We start from the raw sequence: 24,975 nt of genomic DNA on the forward strand, positions 1-24,975 counted from the left end.
CATATGTAAACCAGTCTTGACCCTGTGCCTCATGGGAACAGTCCAGCCCGAACTGCCAAGCCAGGTCCTCCCTGGACCGGAAACAAGCATCCTAGGACCGGTTTCGGATGCTTGTTTCCAGTACAGGGAGGACCTGGCCTCGCAATTCGAGCTGGACTGTTCCCATTGGGCTCAGGGTCAAGATTGATTTGCATATGGCTGGGTTCTAACTGGAATGACATGGGAAGCAAAAAAACAATGGATTTAGGCCTAGGTCTCAGTACTGGGGTAAATGCATGACATTGTCCTGTCCATCAATTATTCTTTTTGCATTTGTCACCCGAGTGGGACGGGTATGCCCAGACGTGGGTCCCGTGCTCTCCATGCCACTGGAGTCAAGCTATCCAGGCTGATGAGGGGTGAAACCCAGAAACCAGTCCTAGGATGCTTCTTTCCAGTCAAAGGAGGACCTCGCCTAGCAGTTCGGGCTGGACTGGATTATCCATCAATCCTTAGATACCATTCTGCCACTCAAACCAATGCCTAGCAGGAACAAATCGACCAACTCTCCCTGGTACACCCAGGAACTCCGTTCCCTAAAAAAGAGCTGCAAAAAACTAGAACGCGCCTGGAGGAAAAACTGGTCCACAGCCTCCAAAAACGAATACAGAAGCGCTATCAAGCTCTATAAAACCGCAATTAAATCTACCCAGGCCACCTTCTTTGAAGGAAAGATTGCGGCAGCAGCTAACTCAGCGAAGGAAACATACCGCATAGTTCGGCTCCTCACCAAAATCCAGGACCCTCCCCCCCCCCCCTGACCCTGAAGGCGTGAGATGCAATCAAATGGCCAACTTCTTCTCCGCAAAAATTGATAAAATACTCACCTCACTCCCCGCACCCTCCGCTTCTCTCCATCCTATTGCATCCCCCCTTCAGCCGGAGGCTCCTTGCCTGCGAGCCTTTGATCAGATCTCCACGGAAACTTTTTTAGAAACCCTGAAAGCTGTAAAAAGTGGCTCACCAGCGGACCCTGCTCCCATCAGTAAGATGAAACTGGTCGCCCCCACCATTGCCCAACCCTTCACCAATCTAATAAACGCCTCCTTCAGGAGTGGCGCCGTGCCAGCCAACTGGAAAAAGGCTACGGTCAAAGCCCTCCTAAAGAAACCCCACCTGGACCCTCTAGACCCCTCCAACTTCAGGCCGATTTCACTTCTTCCAGGGATTAGTAAAGTGGCTGAACGAATAGCTAACAAACAGCTATCCTCCTTTTTGGAGTCCAATCACTTACTACGCGACTTCCAGACCGGCTTCAGACCGGGCCAAGGCACTGACACCGCCTTGCTCGCAGTTGTCGAAGAGGCGAGAGCCATCATAGACGCAGGAGGATCAGTGGCAGTGATCCTCCTCGATCTAAGTGCCGCCTTCGACACGGTGGACCACTCCATCTTGGTCCACCGGCTGAGCCAACTGGGAATCACCGACTCAGCCCTCGCATGGATTAAATCCTTCCTCGAGGGAAGATCATTTCAGGTATCAGACGGCTTTTCCACGTCTAAACCCCTGCCTATGCAGTGTGGGGTCCCTCAGGGCTCTTCCCTTAGCCCCACACTTTTTAATGTCTATATGGCCCCCCTCGAAGACATCATCACTCCCTTCGGTGTCAAGTCAGTGATGTACGCTGACGACACCCAGCTGGTGGTGTCCATTAACCACTCTGACTCTAGCTTAGGAAACCTCGCCAGTTGCCTAGAAGGGATCTCACAATGGATGTCGGACTCTAGTCTCAAGCTCAACGGCGACAAATCCGAAATCCTCCTACTGGGCAATCAACACAAACTACCCGTAAACCTTTCCTGGCCAGCCTGCATGGGCACCTACCCTACTCCCAAAACAGAAGTCAAAAGTCTAGGTATCTGGCTTGACCAGGACCTTAATTTCAAAAACCAGGCCAGGAAAACATCAGGGACCTGCTTCGGCCTAATCCGTATGGCCCGTAAGATCTTCCACCTGATCCCTTTCCATTCCAGGAAGTTACTGATGCAGGGACTGGTCAACTCAAGACTTGATTATGGTAACATCCTATACTTGGGAGCCCCTGCATCAGTCATTCAAAAACTCCAGGTGGCCCAAAACGCCGCAGCTAGAGTCCTCACGGGAACCAAAGCACGGAACTCGGCGAAACCTGCCCTCAAGAGCCTACACTGGCTCCCAGTAAAAGAGCGCATTACGTTCAAAACGCTCTGCATAGCGCACAAAATCCTGCAAGATAAAGGCCCCCCAATACTCAGATTCCTGATGAAACTTCATAAAGCTAGCCGTCACCTAAGATCTGATTCACTTGCACTGGCATCCATCCCGAGAATAAAAAAGGCAAGATCGGGCGGCCGCAGGTTCGCCTATAACGCGCCTAAGCTATGGAACTCCCTCCCACTACCCATGAGGAGTGAGCAGAATTTACTATCATTCCGAAAAAAATTAAAAACCTGGCTCTTTCCCTAAACATTTTCCTGCACCGACCCCACTTGGAATAAACTAGGTCCTCTTAGCGCTGGGATGCCCAAGGGTAGCTATGCGCTCTATAAATCCACATCCAAATCCAAATCCAAATCCACTGTTCCCATTGGGCCCAGGGTGAAGACTGATTTGCATATGGCTGTGTTCAAACTAGAATGGCATGGGGAGCAAAAAAACGATGTATTTAGGCCCAGATCTCTATACTGGGGTGAATGTATGACATTGTTTTGCATTCTGTCCATCTGAAGAACCAGAACCTTTTGGGCCTGGCGGCGCAGGGTGCGCCTTAATCTCCTGGATTCATCTGCTCAGCTACACAGAGACACGGGACACTCTGTCGGCGTTAGAAGATCAGATTTATTAGCTGCAGCTAGTACAGTTATCCCAGAAGTACACAAGGTAGGTTCTCAGGAGACTGCCACTTCACTCTGTGGCGCACAATCTTTTATACTATATAGATAACATATACATTAACCAAATGTACACCCAGAGCATACAGGAAAGAGCCAATAAGGAAAGTTGGAAAACATGACAGAACCAATAGGAGAGATTGGAAAACAAAAGTGTCAGATGACTCGAAGAAACCTCTCCTCCAACTATGTTTGTCACCCCTCCCTCAAACTAATTCATTAACGGATTTGCAACTAACTTGCAGGTGACGAGATACGTTTGTGTGTGCTGGAGGATAGTTGTGAAATGAGAGAATGTTAGCAGAAGACAGTGAAGGCCAGATGATAAGATAAAGTCAGAAAAGAATAGTGTGAATCAACAGATAGTTGAGACAGGGATTAGAAAACCAGACGGAGATTAGTGTACTCGGCCAGTCCTAACACCAGCTTTGCAAATAGAGGCAGAAAGGCTGTTTTTAACACGAAGCTGCAGAAAAAGCAGAATAGACTTTGTTCGCCGTGCTGCCTGAGTGATGGCAACACAAAATGGCGGTGGAGCACAAAATGGCGGGTCGATTCGATCGCGATCAGAAATCGAAGTTCTTCAGACCCTCCTTTTGCCAGAACTCAGGCAAGATAGACTCATGCTAATCTGAGTCAATGTCGATAGTCATGAGGTCATCGAGCTGTTGCTGTAACATCATTCTTATGTTTTCTGTTACTTGTGGTTTGGGTTTAGGGATGCACATAGTAGCACAAAGGTCACAGATGGCGGGACCACAGTGCATACAAAGGCAACAGGAGAAAATAATGGTCAGAATTATTCCAAGAAATGTCAACGCTTTCCAACCCCATTTGGACAGTAGTCCCCAAAACCACTCCGTAAAAGACCAATCTCCTTCGTCCTGGTGAATCGACTCAAAGATTATGTGCAACTTGGAGATAGCTTGGTATACTGTCGGAGCGTCATTAGGTATGAAAATACAGCAACTTGACCCGATCAATTTGCACACTCCACCACGGTCTGCAAGAACAAAATCTAGGGCAACCCGATTCTGTAAGGTCATAAGACGGTCCGCCTGTAGTTCTGCCGTGATATTACTTAAGGCTCCTACAGTCATGTCTATTGTGGTCTCTACGACACGGACCAGTTGCCTTATATTTCTGCTGTTGGCCATTGGACCCCAAAAAGGAAGAAATCCTTTAAGGAAATCTCCTCCATCTTGTCCTGCTGTATCTTTCGAATCAATAATCCCTCTGCCGTATCTGCCTCGATGATGATTTGCGGAAGCGGTGTATGTAGGGGGAAGAAGGAAAGCTATATAACAAGTACCGGAGAAACCCGTTGGTAACCATGTGTAAGCTCTATTATAACAGATGAAATATGTGCCTTGAGACGGCACTAGAGGAGGCGAGTTTTGAGAGGAATAAATGTACGTATGGGAGCAGTTATTTCTTTGTATGGTGTCAGAAGAGCGATCGTTAATCTGTAAGCAGAAATTGCCCTGATGTGGTATAGTCCACATCGGTGAAGACTTTCCTTTCTTAACTTTATCACTAAGGCTAGATATATATTGGGTGACGTTCCAGTTAGTGTACGCTTTTCTTTCGCCAATGGAGATCTTACTATTTTCCATGATTTTAGCCATAGCTACCATTCCCTTAATCAAAGAACTATGACTAAAATCCGGATCACTAACATGTGAACTAACGGATTGTCTGAATTTGCTTTGATAGGCATTGGAGAAGATGACAAAATAAGCCCAAGCAGAACCCTCATAAGAAAACGGGAGAACTAAATATGGCATTCCTTTCTCTGTGGTATGCGGCATAAGTCCACACACACACCAGTCAGTTGTATTGACCACTAACTGATGTTGATGTAATAACTGAACAAAGGAATTGTTATAATATTCAGTTCTTCTAATGAGTTCATGTTGAGGAAGAGTATGAAAGAGATGTGGAGAGACAGTTGAAGAAGACGGAGAGGAAGAAGGAGAGACAACTTTTTGCTGCCGAGCATAAATAATCCAACCTATAAACGCCAAAGCAATACACAATGATATAATAATACATAAGGTTATATTGAAACAACTGTACATTATTTTACAGGATTCTTTCTTCATTTCATCCTTTCTCTCTCTTTTTCCTAGTGTAGTTTCCATCTTTCTAATGGATGCTCACGGCAATCTTCCTCGATCACTCAATCACGATTGTCTGCCGTCCTATGACACTGCAAGTCCTGCAGGCCTATTGCCACTACTCAGGTCGCAATTAAGACTCCTACCGTGACCCTGCAACCTGGACAGAATACTACACAAGAGAGAACTCTTAAGAGTTCTTTGTTCTAGGTCTTAGATTGTAGTGTTCTTTTCCAGGCGTGGTTTGATCTTGGAACAATGTTCGTGGATTAGTCGTAACCAAGCGACGATGTGATGGTATTGCTTCCTGCAGAATCTCGTCGTCCTCTTTCTCAGACAGTGTCCCATTTAGGTGTGCATCGCTAAAGGGCACGAATCGTGGAACCTTCTCACTTTCTGAGTCACCAATACCCCTGTGCACCCATTGATCGTAGGGTAAAGGCAAAGGCACTCTCTTACAATGCACACCGTGAATCCAATTTTTCTTTCCTTCGACTTTAACTGCTGTTCTTGTGGTCAATAGTACCAACCGAGGCTTCCTCCACCTGGGCTCCAAATTTCTCGTCCTTTGGAAATTCTTGGTGCAGACCCAGTCACCTGGTCGGATGGAATGACCTGGGTCTGTGAAGTCCTCCGGCAGAGCACTCTGAACCTGTTGATGGAGAACACGCAATTTAGCCGTAAGATCATGCAGGTAGTCAATCAACATTGGATATGGCAAGTCTGAGTATTTCTTAGGGCGACACCCCATACGTTAGCCGGGCATCTAAAAACTACTTCGTAAGGGCTAAGTCCCAAACGAGAGTGTACTGCAGTTCTGGTGGACAGCAGTGCTAATGGCAAAGCATCGGGCCAATTGAGTCCTGTACTAGCTTGAACCTTTGCTAGTTTTAACTTTAAGGTTCCGTTGTAGCATTCTACTATACCCGCTGACTGTGGATGATTTGCCGCATGGAACTTTTGCTTGATACCAAGACCCGCACAAACTTTTTGCATGACTTGGCCAACAAATTCGCTCCCATTGTCACTCCAGACAATGCGCGGCAAACCAAACCTGGGGAAAAATTCTTTTAGCAGAACTTTAGCTGTGGATAAGGCTGTGTTATCCTTTAGAGGGTATGCTTCTATCCATCTTGAAAAGGCGCATACTACCACCAGAACGTATTTGAGGTTGTTGCATCGCTCCATATGAATATAGTCGATCTGCAACACCTCAAATGGATATGTCGGAGGAGCAAAGTGACCTGCTGGAGTTGGGGTTCCCTTTCCCGGGTTGTACATTAAACAAATAATACAATGTTTCACTACATTGTCTGCGCATTTTGGGATTTGTTCATTTTGCCACACTGGAGCCAGAAGTTTACATATACCTTTTGCACTTAAGTGGGCTGGACCATGTGCCATAGTAACCACTGGGAATACATAGGCATCCGGTAACAGCCAACGTTGGTGTTCAGATAATTACACCCAACAACCCATCTCATCCAACATTCCTGTACTTTCTTTCCACTTGCTCAACTCTTTTTCTGAAGCCTCTTTCTGAATCGCTCTTACACTTTCCACTGTATCCTCATACATTCCTCTCTCTCTGACCCAATTCGCAGGACCCGCCACATACATTCGACTTGTAACATCTCTCACTGTCTTTTTCGCTATTCCATCTGCAAATGCATTTCCTCAACCAACATCATCTGTAATCTTTTTGTGTGCACTACACTTCACAATCGCTATTTGGGTGGGTAAGGCAAGTGATTCAAGAAGATCAGCCACTAACTGACCATGTTGCATTTTGGTGCCATGAGAAGTGAGAAATCCCCTTTCCTTCCAGAGACGCCCAAAGTTAAACGCTACACCAAAGGCATAATGGCTGTCGGTGTACACGTTCACTCTCTTCCCTTTCGACAATACACATGCTCTCGTTAATGCTATCAATTCTGCTGCTTGCGCTGAATTGTGTCTGATACGTGCAGTTTCCACAATTGTATGTAAAGTAGTAACAGCATATGCTGAAACTGTATCTCCATTAGGCATTTTAAAGCAAGAACCATCTACCCATAGAGTTCCATCCGGATTCTCTAGCGGTGTGTCTTTCAAGTCAATTCTTCCTTTTGTCTTTTCCTCAGTACGGAAGAAACAATCATGTTGCTCCTTAATACTTTTCTCGTCTGGAAGGGGCAACAGAGTGGCTGGATTTAGGGTATTACATCGTTTGATATGTACGTGACTAGACAAAAGCGTCAGCTCGTATCCAGTTAGACGAGCACTCGTAAGATGCTGCGTTTTCGTTCTATTTAACAAGGTATCCACTGCATGTGGTACCATGACAATGAGAGTGTTATCCAACACCACTCCAGCAGACTGTCGAATAGAAATTGCTGCTGCTGCTGTCGCTTTGAGACAACTGGACAATGCTTTAGCTACAGGATCTAACGTAGCTGAAAAATAGGCACATGGCCGCTGTTTCTCTCCAAATTGCTGTGTCAAAACTGACAGCGCACAACCTTCTCTCTCGTGAACATAGAGCGTAAAAGGCTTACTGTAATCAGGGGTCCCTAGTAAAGGAGCAGAACACAGAGCAGTACGTAAGTCAGTGAAACTCTTTTGGCACTCATCAGTCCAAGGAAGGGGCTGAGGCGTATCTTTTAAAGTGAGTGCCAACAAAGGTTTGGCTATTAGAGAGAAGTTAGGGATCCACTGTCTACAATAAGAGGTGATACCCAGAAAGGCACGTACCTCCCTTTGTGTGGATGGCACAGACATTCGCGTAATCGCCTGAATTCGTTCTGGTGTCAATCGTCGTCCCTCCTTTGATAGGAGATGACCCAAGTAGGTAACCTCTCGACAAACGTATTGTAGTTTGGAAGGTGAAACCTTATGATTCAGATTAAACAAATGGCGTAATGATGCAACAGTGACATTTTTGCAAATATCTTCTGAATCTGCAGCGACTAACAAGTCGTCCACGTACTGTATAAGAGCAGCACCAGACGGCAAATGAAAAGTATCAAGATGACATTTTAAAGCTTGGCTGTAAATGGAGGGACTTTCACAATAGCCCTGAGGTGCACGCTTAAACCGGAAGCTTCGGCCTCCAAGAGAGAAGCCAAAAATGTCCCTACTCTCTTCTGCAATGGGAATACTAAAGAAGGCATTCTTTAGATCGATAACAGAGAACCAAGTCGCTGTGGAAGGTATCATTGTCAATAGAGCAGTGATATCTGGAACAACAGGAAATTGTGGTACAACAATTTTGTTTACCTCCCGTAGATCAATTACGAAACGATATACAGGAGGCTGAGAAGGATCAGTGCATTTAAGAACAGGAAGAATAGGACTATTGCATGTGTTACCTCTTGTTTCTTCAACCACACCCTTCTGAATTAAGTCATGAATGATTTCCAAAAGTGCTTTTTCACCTTCAGTAGAAATTCTATACTGTGGGATGCGTGGTAATTCAACAGTGGGCTTGAGTGTGATAACATAAGGTGGAATCTCAAGACAACCCACATCGTTCGGACCCGTGGCCCAAAGCGCTGCTGGAAGAGAAAGCAATTCAGGTGGAAACTGATCTTTGGACAAATACATTGGGGAGATCAGTTTCTGTCCTAAAGTAAGATGTACACCAGAAGGAGAACAATATATCGTAGCATGCATTCTTTTCAATAGGTCTAGACCCAACAGATTCTCACCGCAACCATTCGTCAAAAGAAGTGGAGCTTCCAAATCATAAGGACCGATTGAAATAGGTAAAGGGCAAGAAACTGGATTGCGAACAGGGGTGCCAGAAAATCCTACAGAAACATTCGTTAAGCCAGACAAAGGTGCCCCAGGGAGTTTAGAATGAATGATAGAACTTCTCATCGCCCCAGTATCTAGAAGAAATGGCTCTAAAACACCCATTGTAGTGACGTTAACATAAGGTCCATTCTGATCTACTGGAATCGACACAACTCCCTTACTTTGTCCATGGCTGTCCTAGTTAGCATGAAGACGTTCATTCTCGCCTTCAATATAATGGTCTTCATTGTAATACTGTGTAGATCTAACATTTTGCTGATCAAAGTAGTTCACGGAATCTGGAGAAGGAAGGGCACAATGTTCTTTAGTCAACACACCCCGACCTCTACTTCTGTTTGCTGACTGAAGGCCAGCACGACCTCGTGGAGCAGATAATGCTCCATTGCGCTGCAATAAAACCGGACAACTACTCTTAAAATGACCTTCCTCTCCACAATAGGCACATTGATTAGGTCCTAACAAAGGTCGCGAAATATATGGTTCAGGCTTTTGATACAACCTCTGAAACTGCGGAGGCTGTTGAAACTGAGGCTGAACATAACGAGGAGGATAAGCTTGTTGCAAGAGAACCTTCGTTTTTAATTGTCCCATATAGTTGTCCTGAGACATCCCTCCCACTTGCCCGTGCTGTGTAGGCCCTTTTATATGTTATGTAGGCCTTAGTTAAATTGACCGTGGCTCTGCCATTTTAGTGCATCGCAGGCTGATGGCAGGTCTGACCCAACTCTGACCCAACGCAGATTCAGTTCCTCTTTCTGCGAAGCTTTCTGCCTCCAAGCTGGTAGCCCCCACCCTACCCGGTCGGTACCAAAAGTTCAGCATCCTCTTGACACTTCAACATACAGTAAGCTGCATCCTGGCATAGCACTTGCTTCCTGGGCAGGTTTCCCGCATTTCAGGAAGTGGCAACCGCAGAGCTTAAGTTGAGAGGATTTATGTATGTATATATTCGATTTGAACACAATATCTGTTTGTATTTTTCGCTTTTGCGCACAATGTCTATTTATAGTTTCTGCTTGCTCTGTGTAATTTACGACAAGCGATTGGCCTGAGAAACTGACCTTTTCACCTAGTTCATTGTCAGCATTAAGTGGGTAAATGACGACATGTCTGGTGAAATTCTGCAGACGAGGTTTATTTTTGGGTAAGAGTTGCGTGCGAAGCAGCCCAAAATTTAGTATATAAGGAGAGCACGCAGACACCTTAACGGATTACCTCGCTGTCTGTATGTAGGTGACAGACAGATTCCGTAGGTTTCCCCAAGAGTTCTTAGGGGCTCTTGTGTTTGCTTCTGCGCCTGCTTAGCATTGTGTTGTGTTCACCTATATGAAATGTACTGTTATGCTTAGTTATTGTCTTTTTCTATTTGATCAAAATGTATTTGTTTCATTCAAAATTGCAGGAATGCTAGCTCTAGAGTAGACGTGAGAGTTCCTAGGTAATAGAGTTCTTGTACTCTGAAACATATCTCCTAGGTATAACTTGTCTCTTAAAATGCTTTCCTTCTCTCAGGCAATCTGATACGGAGAGAATGGACATGTGATTATATGAATTCTGTATTTTGTGTCTCTGATTTGCGGTTTCTTTGAAGTTGCATCTTCTCATTAAACTGCTATTGTGTTCTACCTCAAATTCCATGTCTCACATGTCTGTTTTCTTCAATTCTAGAGCGAGCGTTCCCAGGCACCCCTGCCCAAATTAAGGTGCCCCTTTTGTCCCTGACTCACTCTCCTGCCCAGTTCTGTGGTAGCTCCCGGGGCTCTGAGTACCGCCCCTAGCTTCCTTGTCCTGTAATAAATCCTCCCTCCGACATTTTGGTGCCGTGACTCGGATTAGCAGTGCCTGCAGACGGGGGCAGTAACGGCTGGGTTCGAGGGGACGCAGACTGAGCACTCCTTTCTGGCTGAAGCCTTTGAGTACAAGCACTCGGGTGAGTACTATGACTACCTGACGTGAAGTGACGCTTTGGTAACGGTTTATGAAAGGAGCGCTTGTGAGGCTTCTGTGTTTTTCTCGGCTCTCAGTTCTTTCCTGTCTCCTGTCTTGGTTGGCCTCGCTAAGGACGTTTTTTTTTAACTGGGGAGGCTTGTGTGTGCGGCATGGAATTCTGAGCTGGACAGTACGGTCAGGAAGTTGTTGGTTTATTGTTTCCTTTATGTTATATATAGATGTGTGTGCTATTGTTTTTGCCTTGAGTGCCCGGAGGAGAAGGCTGCGTCTTGCGCCTTTCACGGGCTTATTTAGCTCTTTTTTTAGTATTAAATTTTTACATTTTACATTTTTACATTGGTTTTTGTAGGAAAACAGGCATAGAAGAAAGACAATAAAAAAGTAAAAAGAATAAGGGATAAGGAGAGGCTGGTTATGTCTGCAGTCTTTTCAATGCTATTCTTTTTGGTATAGCTTGCTGTTGGGTCTCTCTGTATATAGTGAAACAGAGAGCGCCTCTTTACCAGGGGGCTACGGGTCGGCCTGGTAGAAGAGAAGGAGAGATACGATTTACTATCGTATTCTTTCAGCAATAAAAAAGTGCTCCACCGAGTGCTGTGTGGATACAGTGGAGGCTCTCCTACATCAATACAAGGTAGGAAAGAGGTTGGATATTGTCGGTCCACTTAGCTACTGGATAACGGATATCGCCTGGTTTATGAGGATTTTAAGAGGTTCCCCGGGTTGGTTTATTGGATGTTATGAGTTTTTGGTAGTTCTGTGACAGTTTCCCTTTTGTGCGTGCGCCATTTGTAAATAGAAAGCACGTGTTCTATTCTTGTCCTTCAGAGGGCAAGGTATGCAGTCATTGTCTGAGAATAGACACTCTGAACGTGCCTGACTTACTTCTTTCGTGAAACACATGTAGAATTTCATGACTGCATGACTTCAGGTTACCGTCTGATAATGCATACAGAGGCTCATTAAAGTGAAGCAATTGCACTTTATTGTGGTTGGTGCTTATATGGGCACTGCAGTAAGGGTCACTGACTGACACAGAAGCTGCTTTTAGTAAGGCCATATTTACGTGCACAGTTATTTTGTTATTTGTATTTGTTTGATGATATATTTTATGATATGCAGATTTGATGATATGTTTTATGATATGCAGATGTATATTGAATGTATAAGGACATGATGTTAAATTGATGTTGACTGGTCTGTATCGTTTTTATTAGGATAAGACCCGCTAGGTAGGGTTATTATTGTAACAGAAGATCACTGTCAAATGTAGAAGATTGGTTTGTTAGTGAGATTCAATAACTAGGGAGGAATGTCAATGCTTTTCTGTTGTTTGTACTCCCACATGTATTGATCTGCCACTGATAACCGTAGTGATTTTTGTTTTATTGAAAGTTTTGTGTTTTGTATTTGGAATGTTTTTGCGCCACAATTATTACAAGTATATTATTTAGTGCTGCCTTTTTTCCAAACCATTGAACATTTCTAGTGCTGCTAACATTAACTAGGTGTCACTAAGGTTTGAGGTACAGCATAGGTACACAGATGAATAGAATATTTGGTTACAGAACTTATAGAACCGCAGACACCATATATGTGCAAATTTCTATGATAGTGCCAGGATTAGAAACACTGACTGAGGTCACTAGCTCCTGGCCCCGTAACCCCCTGCGAAGCAAGGTCCTTCATTATTGCCTTGGTGAACATCCTGGTGCCCTGCAGTTTCCTGACTTCTCACCAGAAGGAGTCTATAACGGTCCAGATAAGCGGGAGATTAAAGAGGCATTTTATTTAACCATTAAAGAGGCATTGGGGGACGAGCTAATATATGATCACCCTGACTACTGACACATAAGGAGAGCAGTATATATATATTTATTAATATAGAGTACTAAGGGATACAGATGAGCAATAGTGAACATCAGTCAGTTGGGATAGTTCTGCACATATTAAATGACAGAATAATAGCGGTGCACAATCCTGGCGAACAGACTATAGCAACTTTTGGGAGGCGACAAAGTGCCTTGATAGCCAGAGCGTGGAAGTTGCTGGGAATCACACTAGCACATGGCACTGAGGTAAAGGTATCTTCACTACACCTAGTGCAGCTGCGCCTCCCAGTGCCTACCTGTAGACCCATTACCCTGAACCCAGACCCTGTACTTGAGCTGCCACAGAGCACCCCCTCTGTGGAAGACGCTCCAGATACACTGCTGCAGCCGCCACTAGTGTCCCCTCCGACGCCATGTGCTGCTAGAGACTCCTCCACGGCATTAACCCAGCTGGGGAGCCCTGATCTCGCTCACCAAGAATCACTTACACCATCCCCTCTATTCACACCGTCTCCTCCAGGCGACAGCCACCTGGAACAACAGGAAGGGTCACAAATCACACAAATCACTAGCGACGTATTAGGCTGTGAACAGCACAGGATATTGTTGCAGGCACTTAACGACCCCAACTTACCCCTGGTTTGTGAGCATCACGCCCAGCAGCTGCATGTGCAGCTGCAGCAGCAGCCCTCATTAAGTATCATAGAGCAGTTACAGGGACGTCCTCCTATAACACATTACCCATTACTGTGGGGATACTTACAGAACCGCCTGTTACCAAGAGAATAACATTGTTTATTTGTGGTCAGAAATAAGTTAACCCACACAATACCCTAGGGTATAAATAACAACACATCTGTGGCAGGTTGATAGGTGACACCCAGTGGAGGTATACTGTTATTTCTGAATACACACAACGCTAGAGAATAATGGCAACACCACTAGAACACGTGATAAAGAATTTTACTACTCAGGGGAAACGTATTAGAAAACATTGTGGAGAGCTGCACAAGCTCACACAGACTATGCTACACCCTTGGCCAAAAGAGGGTACCTTCGATAGGGCAGTACTAGATCATGCTCAAACGTTCCTGGAGGGGAAGTACTCTGGGAACAAACTAGATAAACGTAAAGAAACCCTAGCTCTGTGGAGAGTCTTTAAGGACAATGATGAAAAGGCCCCAGTACCTACCGCACCGCCACCAGCCTATGACGCAGATGGCATGTATACAGAGCGAGTTGTTAAGGCTGACTTAGAGCCTAATTTAAATGAACAGGCAGCTGTAGGACATGAGGATATTTCTGCTTCAGATCCCTCAGAAGATTCACCAAACAGCATGCCAGGGAATGCGCAGGGCCAGGTAACACTAAGCTCCCAAAGTCCAGGGGTGCAGTGTGCAACATCAGGAATGCCAGGTCAGATTGATGCGCTATTCACAATAAAACTGACACCAGCACCCAACTCTGCAGCTCACCAGCAGGAAGAGGGCTCAGAGAGTGATGGAGCCTCTGGTGATTCACAGCACAGCTCCCACTTGCCGTTTCCTAGGCCTAACCCTACAGCGCCTACATTTGTCACTGACAATAGCGAGCCCTTAGAGACAAGGACTAGACACTATGGCCCATTCCTCTCCCCTGGCCAGCAGCACAGCAATACACAGGCACACCATAACGGGTGGCGACCCCTTAACACAGGTCCCAAGCGAGAGGAAGAGTACTTGCTACAATTCAATGGAGGAAACAGAGATAGTGAACAATCTCGCCCAGAAATAATCACTGAGGCGGACATTAGTAGATGGAGAACAGAGCACAACTTACACCAAGGAACAGATAGAGAATCAGGGGACACGTCACACGAGCAACATTCAGGGAGTCCTACTGGCCACCCCGCAACAATACAGCGGTTATCATTACAAGTGGACAGGGTAGAGGATCAACTCACTGAACTAATGGGTGGCTTAGGCCAATTTAGAAGAAGGCAGCCACCAACACTAAGTGAATTGGTTGGAGCTGCAGGCCCGGTGGGTTCACGTAGTGGTGGGGTCCCAATGATCCCCCCACAGCAGGAGCCATGGATAGACTTCCATCAGGAAGTCCAAAGCATAGCCCCAGCCCCACCTCAGAGTAACCCAGCAGCTCCTCTGATGATCAACCCAAGCACACCGCAAGCTCTGCCAACAATTGTCACGCCCCCATCTATACACATACCTCAGGTAGTGCCTCCAGTAGTCACACCACGCAGGCCAGATGCACAACAGATGGACCTTGATAATCTTGATCTACCAAGTGTGCTCGAACGGGCAGAAACAAGATGGAGAAGGCAGAGAAGGACAGAGAGAGAGAGACTTGCAGTGCAAGGTAGCCATGGGCGGCCTGATGACATCCCACAAGATTATGATGTATCAGGTACTGCAACGCTAAGAACAACAAGATCTAGGACTCTGCATCACATGGCCCCTAACAGGCCATTGCCGTCAATGACCAATGGTCTGACGCCAAATGAGATAGTGATACTTGGGGAAGGGACTGACTATTATGTCAATCCATTCTCAGATAATTTAGCAGGTTGGACAGAAGCTAATGCACCTCAAATGAATGTCTGGCCTCGGGATGGGTCATTTGAACCAGAAGACATGGCCACAGCTGAGGAATGTATTCTGCAGGGGGCAGGAGATGACGATTGGGATTACGATTATATGAGCAAGGGCCTAAGAGTTTGGCAGAAATACGCACGTAGATATGACAACACAAGGCCCACAGGGGTGACACGCCAGCTACCCCTGTTATTTAAAAATGTTAAAGATCCCCCCCTTTATGTTCCTTGGTCACTAATGGACAAGGACAATTTAAAGAAACAACTCCCACCTCTCACAGAGGGTGCTGGAAAATGGATACAGGCCTTTGAGAAACACACTGCAGGTGTTCCATTGGCTATTGGAGATGTAAAGAGTCTGCTCACCTCCTTGATTGGAGAGGATGCAGAGGACATGTTTACACGCATTGACACAAGACTGTCTACCACTAATACACAGTGTGACGGTAACCCCTTCAATAAGATTAGATCACCCCTATGGAATGAATTGCGTAGGAAGTTTCCTGACGTTCCTGACATCAGCTCTTTGATGTCACAGACAATGCAAAGCAATGAAGATCCAGCACAGTACATTTCACGAATGAAGGAGAAATGGCATCAGGAATTGGGAGAAAAATGGGATGTGACAGGGGGTAATTGTAGGTTCTTTTACCACACAGTAAAGAAGGGACTGCCCACTGCAGTACAGGACAAATTAGATGGAATAGTAGCCATGGAGTGCAAACCATGGCCAGAGATACAACACCACATCATTCATTTTTGCAAAAAGGAGCAGGAACAGGAGAAGAAAAGGTTGTTAGCTATTGAAAATGCAGCAGCTAAATTAGTGCAGCAAAAACTGAAGAAAAGGGAGACCCCTGATACAATGATGGTGGCTTCACCAGTGAGTCAGATGACTGCTGTCACTAATTTCCCACAAGAGGCCCAGACTGCACTAGGAGGTAACACACAAGTAGCTGCACCAAACCTACAGGCACAGCCCTTCAATAATGGTGTGCAACAACAGGCATACACCAATGAGCAACAACAGCAGTATTATGGTAATGAGCAAATGAGATATGCAAATACTGGGATGCGGGGGAGAGGTAGAGGATTAGGCTTCCAAAGACCTGCGCCACAGCCAGGAGCACGAGTGTGCTACTACTGTCAGCGACCTGGACATTATGTGAGGGAATGTCATATGAAGATGCGGGATGAAGGGAGGTCAGTAAGTAGAGGAAATACACAACAAGCTCAAGTGCCAGTACAATACTACCAGCAGCAGCAGCCGCTGCCGCCCCAAGCAGTATACTCCTATCCTTCCCCAGCACAGCAGCCAATGCTGCAGCAGGTACAATTACAGACACCTGTGATGGCCCAAGTGCAGCCCCAGATCCAACAAGCACAGCCACAGCTACTTCAGCCACAGATGCCTGTGTACCAAATGGTGCCACAGACGCAAGCTCCTGTGCCTCAGGGAGCCACGATACTGCCCACCACCAATCCCTTTTCACAGGGCACCATCCAGCAGTACCAGGCTGGAGGATATTCAAGTTAGGACAGCCCACAGACAACTCTAGTGTGTCCCGTGTTATCGTGCCTCACAAATATCAGAGAGGACCCAGTTGTGTATGTCACGATAAACAACAAAACTTATAGTTTTATGGTTGACACAGGTGCTACGTTTTCCTGCATCAGGGAAGGAGCACTGCCCATCTCCAACCAGAGCGCAGACACACAGGGTTTCTCTGGGGCAATAATAAGGGTCCCTTTTACCAAACCAGTACCAATGGAAATAGGAGGTAAATGTATTCAGCAACGCTTGCTCTACTCCACACAGTCCCCAGTAAATCTCTTGGGACGAGACCTCATGGCCAAATTAAATATGACAATTAGTTTTAAAGAGAACGGTACAATGACTTGTTCCATTCCTGGTACATCGATGTGCAGGATGATGGCTGTCACTGTGGATTCCTCCCTGAGAGATGAGATAAGAGCCCGCCCAATGGATGAGCAAGCATTCTCCACAGCGGTACACATTGTTGTTGCCAATACACCAGAGATGAATGGGCGCACCGTCCAACTTCCCAAAGAATTCCTTTTTCGTCCACAGTCACAGAACATGCCTGTGCCTGACAAAAATATGATCCTAGGAATACACTGTCTTGAAATAACACCCACGTATGGAGCTTTCTTAGCACTAGACGACAATGCCCACACATGGGCCTGTGTCATTTTCATTGAACCTGGACATCAAGTAAGGAATATTTCAGATCACCAACTATTTGGAGATCCTGAGGAATATTCCAAAGTGGAGATTATTTATCAAAATCCGGTACCTTTGTCGGTGATAGTTGAGATTAGAACTCCAACTCCGCCCGAAGTATTCGATGCTACCCGTGACTCAGACTTAGCTCAGGTACCAAGCATTCTTTGGACAACAGGTCCCAATGATGTGGGGCTCATTAAATCAGCTGCGCCATTCAGGGTAACACTGAAACCAGGTGCCCTTCTACCCAGAGTGCGCCAGTACCCTTTGTCTAGGGAAGCAGAGGAGGGAATTGCCCCTACCATACAAGCGCTGCTACATCAAGGTGTGATATACCCCTGTATCTCGCCGTGTAACACGTGCCTTTTTCCGGTGAGGAAACAGAAGACTAATCAATGGAGATTAGTGCATGACCTACGCTCAATTAACAGCATAGTGATCCCAGAGTTTCCCATCGTCCCAGACCCTTCAGTGATACTTACCAACATCCCACCTGACACTAAATACTTTTCCGTCATTGACCTGAAGAATGCATTTTTTAGTGTCCCTCTACACATAGACAGCCAGTTCTTATTTGCTTTCTCGTTCCAAGGTAGGCAATTCACATATAAAAGACTGCCCCAGGGGTACTGTGAGTCCCCCAGTGTATTCAACAGAGTTGTCAAAGATGACTTGTCAAATTTCCAATGTGACAGCACCTTGCTACAATATGTTGATGACATACTCCTCTGTAGCACCACTGAGCAGCAGTGCCGACGGGATACAGTTGCTCTGCTTACAACATTGGCACAGAGAGGATACAAAGTAGACAAACAGAAACTCCAATATTGTCAGGAAGAAGTACAGTACCTAGGACAGCTAATCTCAGCATCAGGGAGAAAAGTTACCCCAGGAAGAGTAGAGGCAATAAGAAGCACTCCTGAACCCCAGTCAGTTAAGGACATGCAAAAGTTCCTAGGACTAGTGAACTACGTTAGACAATGGGTTTTTGACTATTCCACCATCACTGCACCACTCCTGACAGCTGTCAAAACGGCCAAAGACAGGCATAATAAGATTGACTGGACACCTGAAATGACGTCAGCCTTTGCCAAATTGAAAGATGAGATTACAAACGCACCTGTGTTAGGCTCTCCTGACTACACAAAAGAGTTCTATCTATTCACTCACTGTAATGGACAGGTCATGACAGCAGTCCTCACCCAGAAGTACCCCATGGGCCACAAACCCGTTGCATACTTCAGTGGCATGTTAGATTCGGTAATGAAAGGCCATTATCCTTGTGAGCAGGCCTTGTCAACCGCAGCATTTGCTGTTGAGAAAAGCACCCCCATAGTCATGGGGTCCCCTCTGACACTGTACACTGAGCATGCAGTATTCGCAGTGATACAAAAAGCTAAAACAACTCTTACTACACAAAGAGTGTCAGGATATGAAGTGATACTGTCATTACCATCCTTGAAGGTTGTTAAATGTCATACTGTGAACCCTGCCACGTTCTTTGTTCATCCCATTGCCACCACTGATGATGACAGTCATGACTGTGCCACATATTGTCCAGATGAGTCAGGAACAGCGAAAGAAGACCCATTGCCAGATAGTGTAATTTACTTTGTTGACGGTTCCTCTACCATTGATCAAGAGACAGGAATAAGATACACAGGTGCTGCAGTGGTCAGAGCACAACAGAGGGACTCCTCTGACTCTCTAGACATCGTACAGCAAATAGCATTGCCATCACATTATTCAGCGCAGGCAGCAGAGTTGGTAGCTTTGATTGCAGCCCTCAAACATGGAGCTGATAAGAGGATTACTGTATACTCAGATTCTGCATATGTCACCACAACAACACATTCCAGCATCCTGAGATGGAAAAGGCGTGGCTTCCTTAAAACTGATGGCACACCTGTAATGCACAAACAGTTACTTGAGGAACTAATAGATTCATTAACATTACCAGCAGAAGTGGCTGTAGTAAAGTGTACTGCACACACAAATGGCCAAGATTTTGTTTCCAGAGGAAATGCCATGGCAGATTGGGCTGCTAAAGCAGCTGCCAGAGGGCCCCGACCTGCACCATCTCAAGTGACAGAGCAAAATACCTGTGCCCCCATTCTGTTTGCTCAAGATGCATCCGTCATAGTACAGGTAGATACACAAAGTACAGTAGATGACACAAGTGAATCGTTGCTCTCAGATACCCCTGATCCAACACTTCCATACACTATAGATGATACACAGCAATATGATATCATTGCACAACTACACCTACGAGAAATACAGGAGAGTGCCCCTCCTGAAGAGAAAGAGCTATGGAAGAAGAGAGGAGTGCAACAAGATGTTTCAGATTTCATTTACAGACAGACAATGACAGGGAAGCCAGTTATGCCACAGGCACTATTACAAGTAGCGCTCACTCAGTTACACCTTCCGACACATGTCCCTCATGATATCATGTCCACAACTTTGCAGACAGAGTGGTTCATCCCCAATGCATATGAGCAGATACAACTCTTCGTTCATCAGTGCCTCATTTGTCAACAATATTCACCTAACCCAACTATGAAGACAGTTGCCTCAACAATACCAAGGCCCAAAGGTCCCTTTAGAGAACTCCACATTGATTACATAGACATGATTGACAGATGCAACAATTACAGGTACCTCATTGTAGTGGTATGCCCATTTTCAAGGTGGATTGAAGCTGGACCATGTGTCCATTGTGACGCAAAGGCCGCAGCTACTTTTTTGCTTCGTGAGGTCATATGTCGCTGGGGATTACCGGATGCTATTCGAAGTGACAATGGCCGCCATTTTTCAAATGATATCTTTGCCATAATTACCTCAATGTTAGGAATAAAACATAAGTTGACATCAGCCTATCATCCACAAAGCAATGGTATTTGTGAGTGCCTTAACGGCCTGCTCAAAGCCAAAATCAGTAAGATAAGTGCCACAATTGGAAAGAAATGGCTCTATTGCCTTCCCATTGCTCTGTTCACACTCAGAAATGCTCCCAGTTCTGACCATCACCTTACGCCTCACCAGCTTGTCACGGGCAGATCAATGAATGTGGTTGTTCCCTCCACCAGACCTAAAGTAGACACTGAAATGTCTTCTGAGATTGTGAAAGCTGAACTGTTTGATTACTTGTGTGCACTAACTCGTGCTGCAAAGTTCCTTTCTATTCAGATATCAAGGACACAGAACAAGGGCTCTATTTCTGATGAACTTCCACCTATTTGCCCTGGGACAATAATCTTCGTAAAGAAAAAAGTCCGGAAGTGGAAAGATCCTAAATTTGAAGGACCCTATCAGGTCATAGACTCTTCACCCACTGCAGTCCGAATAGCCGAAAGGAAGGCATGGATACATCGGAGCCACGTGAGGATCCACCCGGCACCATCCCAGGCCTGAACTATGGACAAGAGGAGGGCATCATGTTTCCATGGTCTAACCAAGAGAAGGAGTATGAAGATCGCATGGCCATCTATGGACTAAGACACAGTAACAGACGTTCCTCGCTTTCACTGAAAAAGATATGTACAGTAATTGGTATTCTCTTTGTTGCATTTTTAATTGCAGTAATTGCATTTGATTGGGTTGTGGTGTATCCAGAGAGAAGGGGAGGTACAGCTGGCGATGTTAGATCCACCCTAGGACAACCCCAGTCTGAGACACTTCCTGACACCTATGCACCGCCCACTCTGGTACCATCCACACCGCCTGCTAACCCAACAGAATGGGATATGGTACTGGATATCACCTTGAATGCCCATGTGCCAGATACTCATAAAAAGGCCCGCCAGAACAAGCGAAGTGTTGGGAGTGAATTGATTGTCAGAGGCATAAAGGCACCTGCCAGGTATACGCCACGTAACACTCACAAGCAAGCAGTGGCCCCGCCAGTAGCAGACTGGGTTAGTAAACTTCAGGACACAGTTGTGTTCACCTATGACCAGCATTTCATGCCTGGTTCCCCCTCCCAGCGCACTGATAAGATATCAGAGGATAATGGGGTTCACAATGCACTGTTTGACAACATGTGGTATAGAGACATGAGGGAGGTCGGGAGGAAGGTCACGAATGAATCCTGCTTTGTGTGCTCTCACATCCCTCATGCTGTAGGCGCAGACAAATTGATATTTCCCAGAGAAGTGCCACCACCCACTGCCAAATGTCTCCTACATCTGTTTCTTTGTCGCATACATGGTCAGATACAGCTCCACTCAGCCACAATAGATGGTGTGTTTGTGAATGCTACAGAGTGGGATGACAAGTATGTTACATTTACAGTGATAACAAATCCATCAGAGTATGAAAGGAGGATAGAGGCTTACCGTGGTATGGAAATGCCCATCGGCCTGTTGGAGGTCTGGAGATACAACTTTAGGAGACTAGGGTACTTCGCCTTCCCAACACCCCCGTCAAAATGTCACTCACCAGTGCATCGCCAAGCCTACCATAATGATTCCCAGTGCCCTTGTCAGTGGAGGCCAATATTGCGCCTGCAGGCCAACATTTATTTTAACGGCAGGTGGAATGGCCCACATGACTTGGTGTGTAAGGCAGCCTCCTTAGGGGATGCAATTGTGAAGGAAAATGACACACATCGTGTTGATAAGAAGATTGGGGAGGAGTGCGCTGAGATATGGGCACAAGAGACTAGAAGATACACTTTCAATGAGGGTACAAGATACCAACCAAAGAAAGCATACAAGCTAAAGTCTCCTCTCCTTTGTTTCCTAGGTAACGGAACGATCTCTGTGGGCCGCAACACAAACTGCAGCAGCACAATTTTTAATTCGGACCTTCAGTACGGCACCTCCAGCCTCATGGACATCTATTGGGCCTGCGGTGAACACATTTACCTGCAGCTGCCACCCCACTGGAAAGGACTGTGTTCCATGGTCATGATGCATGAACTACACCTGGTTGTACCAGCATCGAACATTTCCCGCATCCATACCCACCCAAGGACAGGTGATGTCACCCTGCTCCACCACCGAAAAAGGAGCCTTCAGGAATATTTCTCAAGTGGTCCAATTCACGAGATTCCAAGAGATTTCCTCCTTTTCAACGAAGCTGAACTATTCTTCGGGGGCGCTGTCCCCATGTTCCAGACAAAAGCCAATGCTCGCTGGCTCCAAGTGACGCGATACGAACTGATGCAGCTCGTCAACAACACCCGTGATGGGTTCAACGCCGTGAAAGAAGAACTGAGACCTCTGAGACTTATGGTTCTAGAGCACAGATATGTTCTAGATCAGCTGACTGCGATGAGTGGTGGTGTATGTGCAAGAGTGGGGAAATCCTGCTGTACTTTCATTTTGGCTAATGATGCGGACAACGGAACACTTACAAAAGCCATCGAAGACTTGGACACTTTGGGGAGACAGATGCATGAGGAAGGAGGTGCTGAAGCAGACGTTTTTGATAATTTGTTCAGTTTTGACTGGATGCCTTCATGGTTGTCTGCTGTACTAAAACTTATGATGCCTATAATTTGTGTGCTGTTGCTGTTGTGTTGTGGTGTACAGATTCTAATACATTGTGTGAAAAGATTCAGTTCTACGGTAATTGGTATGAACTACGCAAGCTCAGGGGAGTACACTGGAATACGCACTGAACAGGGGGATGGGGAAGAAGTAACTAGGCTGAACATAGTAGAGCTCACCATCCCTGGGTCCAACGCGTCACAAGCTTCCCTTAGTAGGTGTTATCAGCCCCAGGTGCCTGGAAGCCCCCCACTTCCCTCAAGGAAAGACTTAGTACACCCATATGAGATAATGGCTGGGGATAAAGAGGAATCACAGGGAGAAATAGAAGCAGGCCCGAATAGGAGTGAGGGAGGGCTTTCTCCGCGTGACGCCACATGGCCACTCCTCCCACCGCCAGCTAAGTATGCTGTACGAATGGTGTTCATTAAAGATGAACAAGAGGAGGGAAATGAGAAAGGGACTGATTGTCCCATATAGTTGTCCTGAGACATCCCTCCCACTTGCCCGTGCTGTGTAGGCCCTTTTATATGTTATGTAGGCCTTAGTTAAATTGACCGTGGCTCTGCCATTTTAGTGCATCGCAGGCTGATGGCAGGTCTGACCCAACTCTGACCCAACGCAGATTCAGTTCCTCTTTCTGCGAAGCTTTCTGCCTCCAAGCTGGTAGCCCCCACCCTACCCGGTCGGTACCAAAAGTTCAGCATCCTCTTGACACTTCAACATACAGTAAGCTGCATCCTGGCATAGCACTTGCTTCCTGGGCAGGTTTCCCGCATTTCAGGAAGTGGCAACCGCAGAGCTTAAGTTGAGAGGATTTATGTATGTATATATTCGATTTGAACACAATATCTGTTTGTATTTTTCGCTTTTGCGCACAATGTCTATTTATAGTTTCTGCTTGCTCTGTGTAATTTACGACAAGCGATTGGCCTGAGAAACTGACCTTTTCACCTAGTTCATTGTCAGCATTAAGTGGGTAAATGACGACATGTCTGGTGAAATTCTGCAGACGAGGTTTATTTTTGGGTAAGAGTTGCGTGCGAAGCAGCCCAAAATTTAGTATATAAGGAGAGCACGCAGACACCTTAACGGATTACCTCGCTGTCTGTATGTAGGTGACAGACAGATTCCGTAGGTTTCCCCAAGAGTTCTTAGGGGCTCTTGTGTTTGCTTCTGCGCCTGCTTAGCATTGTGTTGTGTTCACCTATATGAAATGTACTGTTATGCTTAGTTATTGTCTTTTTCTATTTGATCAAAATGTATTTGTTTCATTCAAAATTGCAGGAATGCTAGCTCTAGAGTAGACGTGAGAGTTCCTAGGTAATAGAGTTCTTGTACTCTGAAACATATCTCCTAGGTATAACTTGTCTCTTAAAATGCTTTCCTTCTCTCAGGCAATCTGATACGGAGAGAATGGACATGTGATTATATGAATTCTGTATTTTGTGTCTCTGATTTGCGGTTTCTTTGAAGTTGCATCTTCTCATTAAACTGCTATTGTGTTCTACCTCAAATTCCATGTCTCACATGTCTGTTTTCTTCAATTCTAGAGCGAGCGTTCCCAGGCACCCCTGCCCAAATTAAGGTGCCCCTTTTGTCCCTGACTCACTCTCCTGCCCAGTTCTGTGGTAGCTCCCGGGGCTCTGAGTACCGCCCCTAGCTTCCTTGTCCTGTAATAAATCCTCCCTCCGACAGTCTTTTTCTCCTGCTTTTCTTTTTCCTCCTTATCTCTGTTTTCATAATATTGCGCAGTAGCCAATATCTGGGCAGAAGAAGAAACAGCCCATGAACTTTCTGAATCTTTCAATTTGTGTGACAGCTCGGGAAGCAAATTAAATACAAATTTGTCCACAAATAATCGCTGTCCATCCTCTGTAGCCATATCTTGACCACTGTGATCGATAAATGTCTCCTCAAAATGAGTGAAGAAATCAGAGACACTTTCATCTTTCTTTTGTTTGCATGCTGCTAGTTTATCCCAATTAACTCTCAATGCAGGCATCATAGTTTTCATTAATGTAATA

General features: G+C 45.8%; 1 protein-coding gene across 2 annotated transcripts; it reads left to right on the forward strand.

The window, feature by feature from the left end:
* Positions 1 to 10,724: 10,724 nt before the first annotated feature.
* On the forward strand, positions 10,725 to 24,522 carry LOC146834499 (uncharacterized). 2 transcript variants are annotated; one of them, XM_085601892.1, is made up of 2 exons: positions 10,725 to 10,757; positions 20,628 to 24,522. In XM_085601892.1, exon 2 carries the CDS (start codon positions 20,816 to 20,818, stop codon positions 23,426 to 23,428), a length of 2,613 nt encoding a protein of 870 aa, XP_085458018.1. In that variant the 5' UTR covers positions 10,725 to 10,757; positions 20,628 to 20,815; the 3' UTR covers positions 23,429 to 24,522. The 2 variants fall into 2 exon arrangements, with proteins under 2 accessions (XP_085458018.1, XP_085458019.1); XM_085601893.1 differs by having other exon boundaries at positions 10,727 to 10,757; positions 20,643 to 24,522.
* The last annotated feature ends 453 nt before the right edge of the window (positions 24,523 to 24,975 follow it).

This window comes from Triturus cristatus, chromosome 4_2 (genome assembly GCF_964204655.1).
Source record: "Triturus cristatus chromosome 4_2, aTriCri1.1, whole genome shotgun sequence".
In the NCBI taxonomy this organism is placed as follows: Eukaryota; Metazoa; Chordata; class Amphibia; order Caudata; family Salamandridae; genus Triturus; species Triturus cristatus.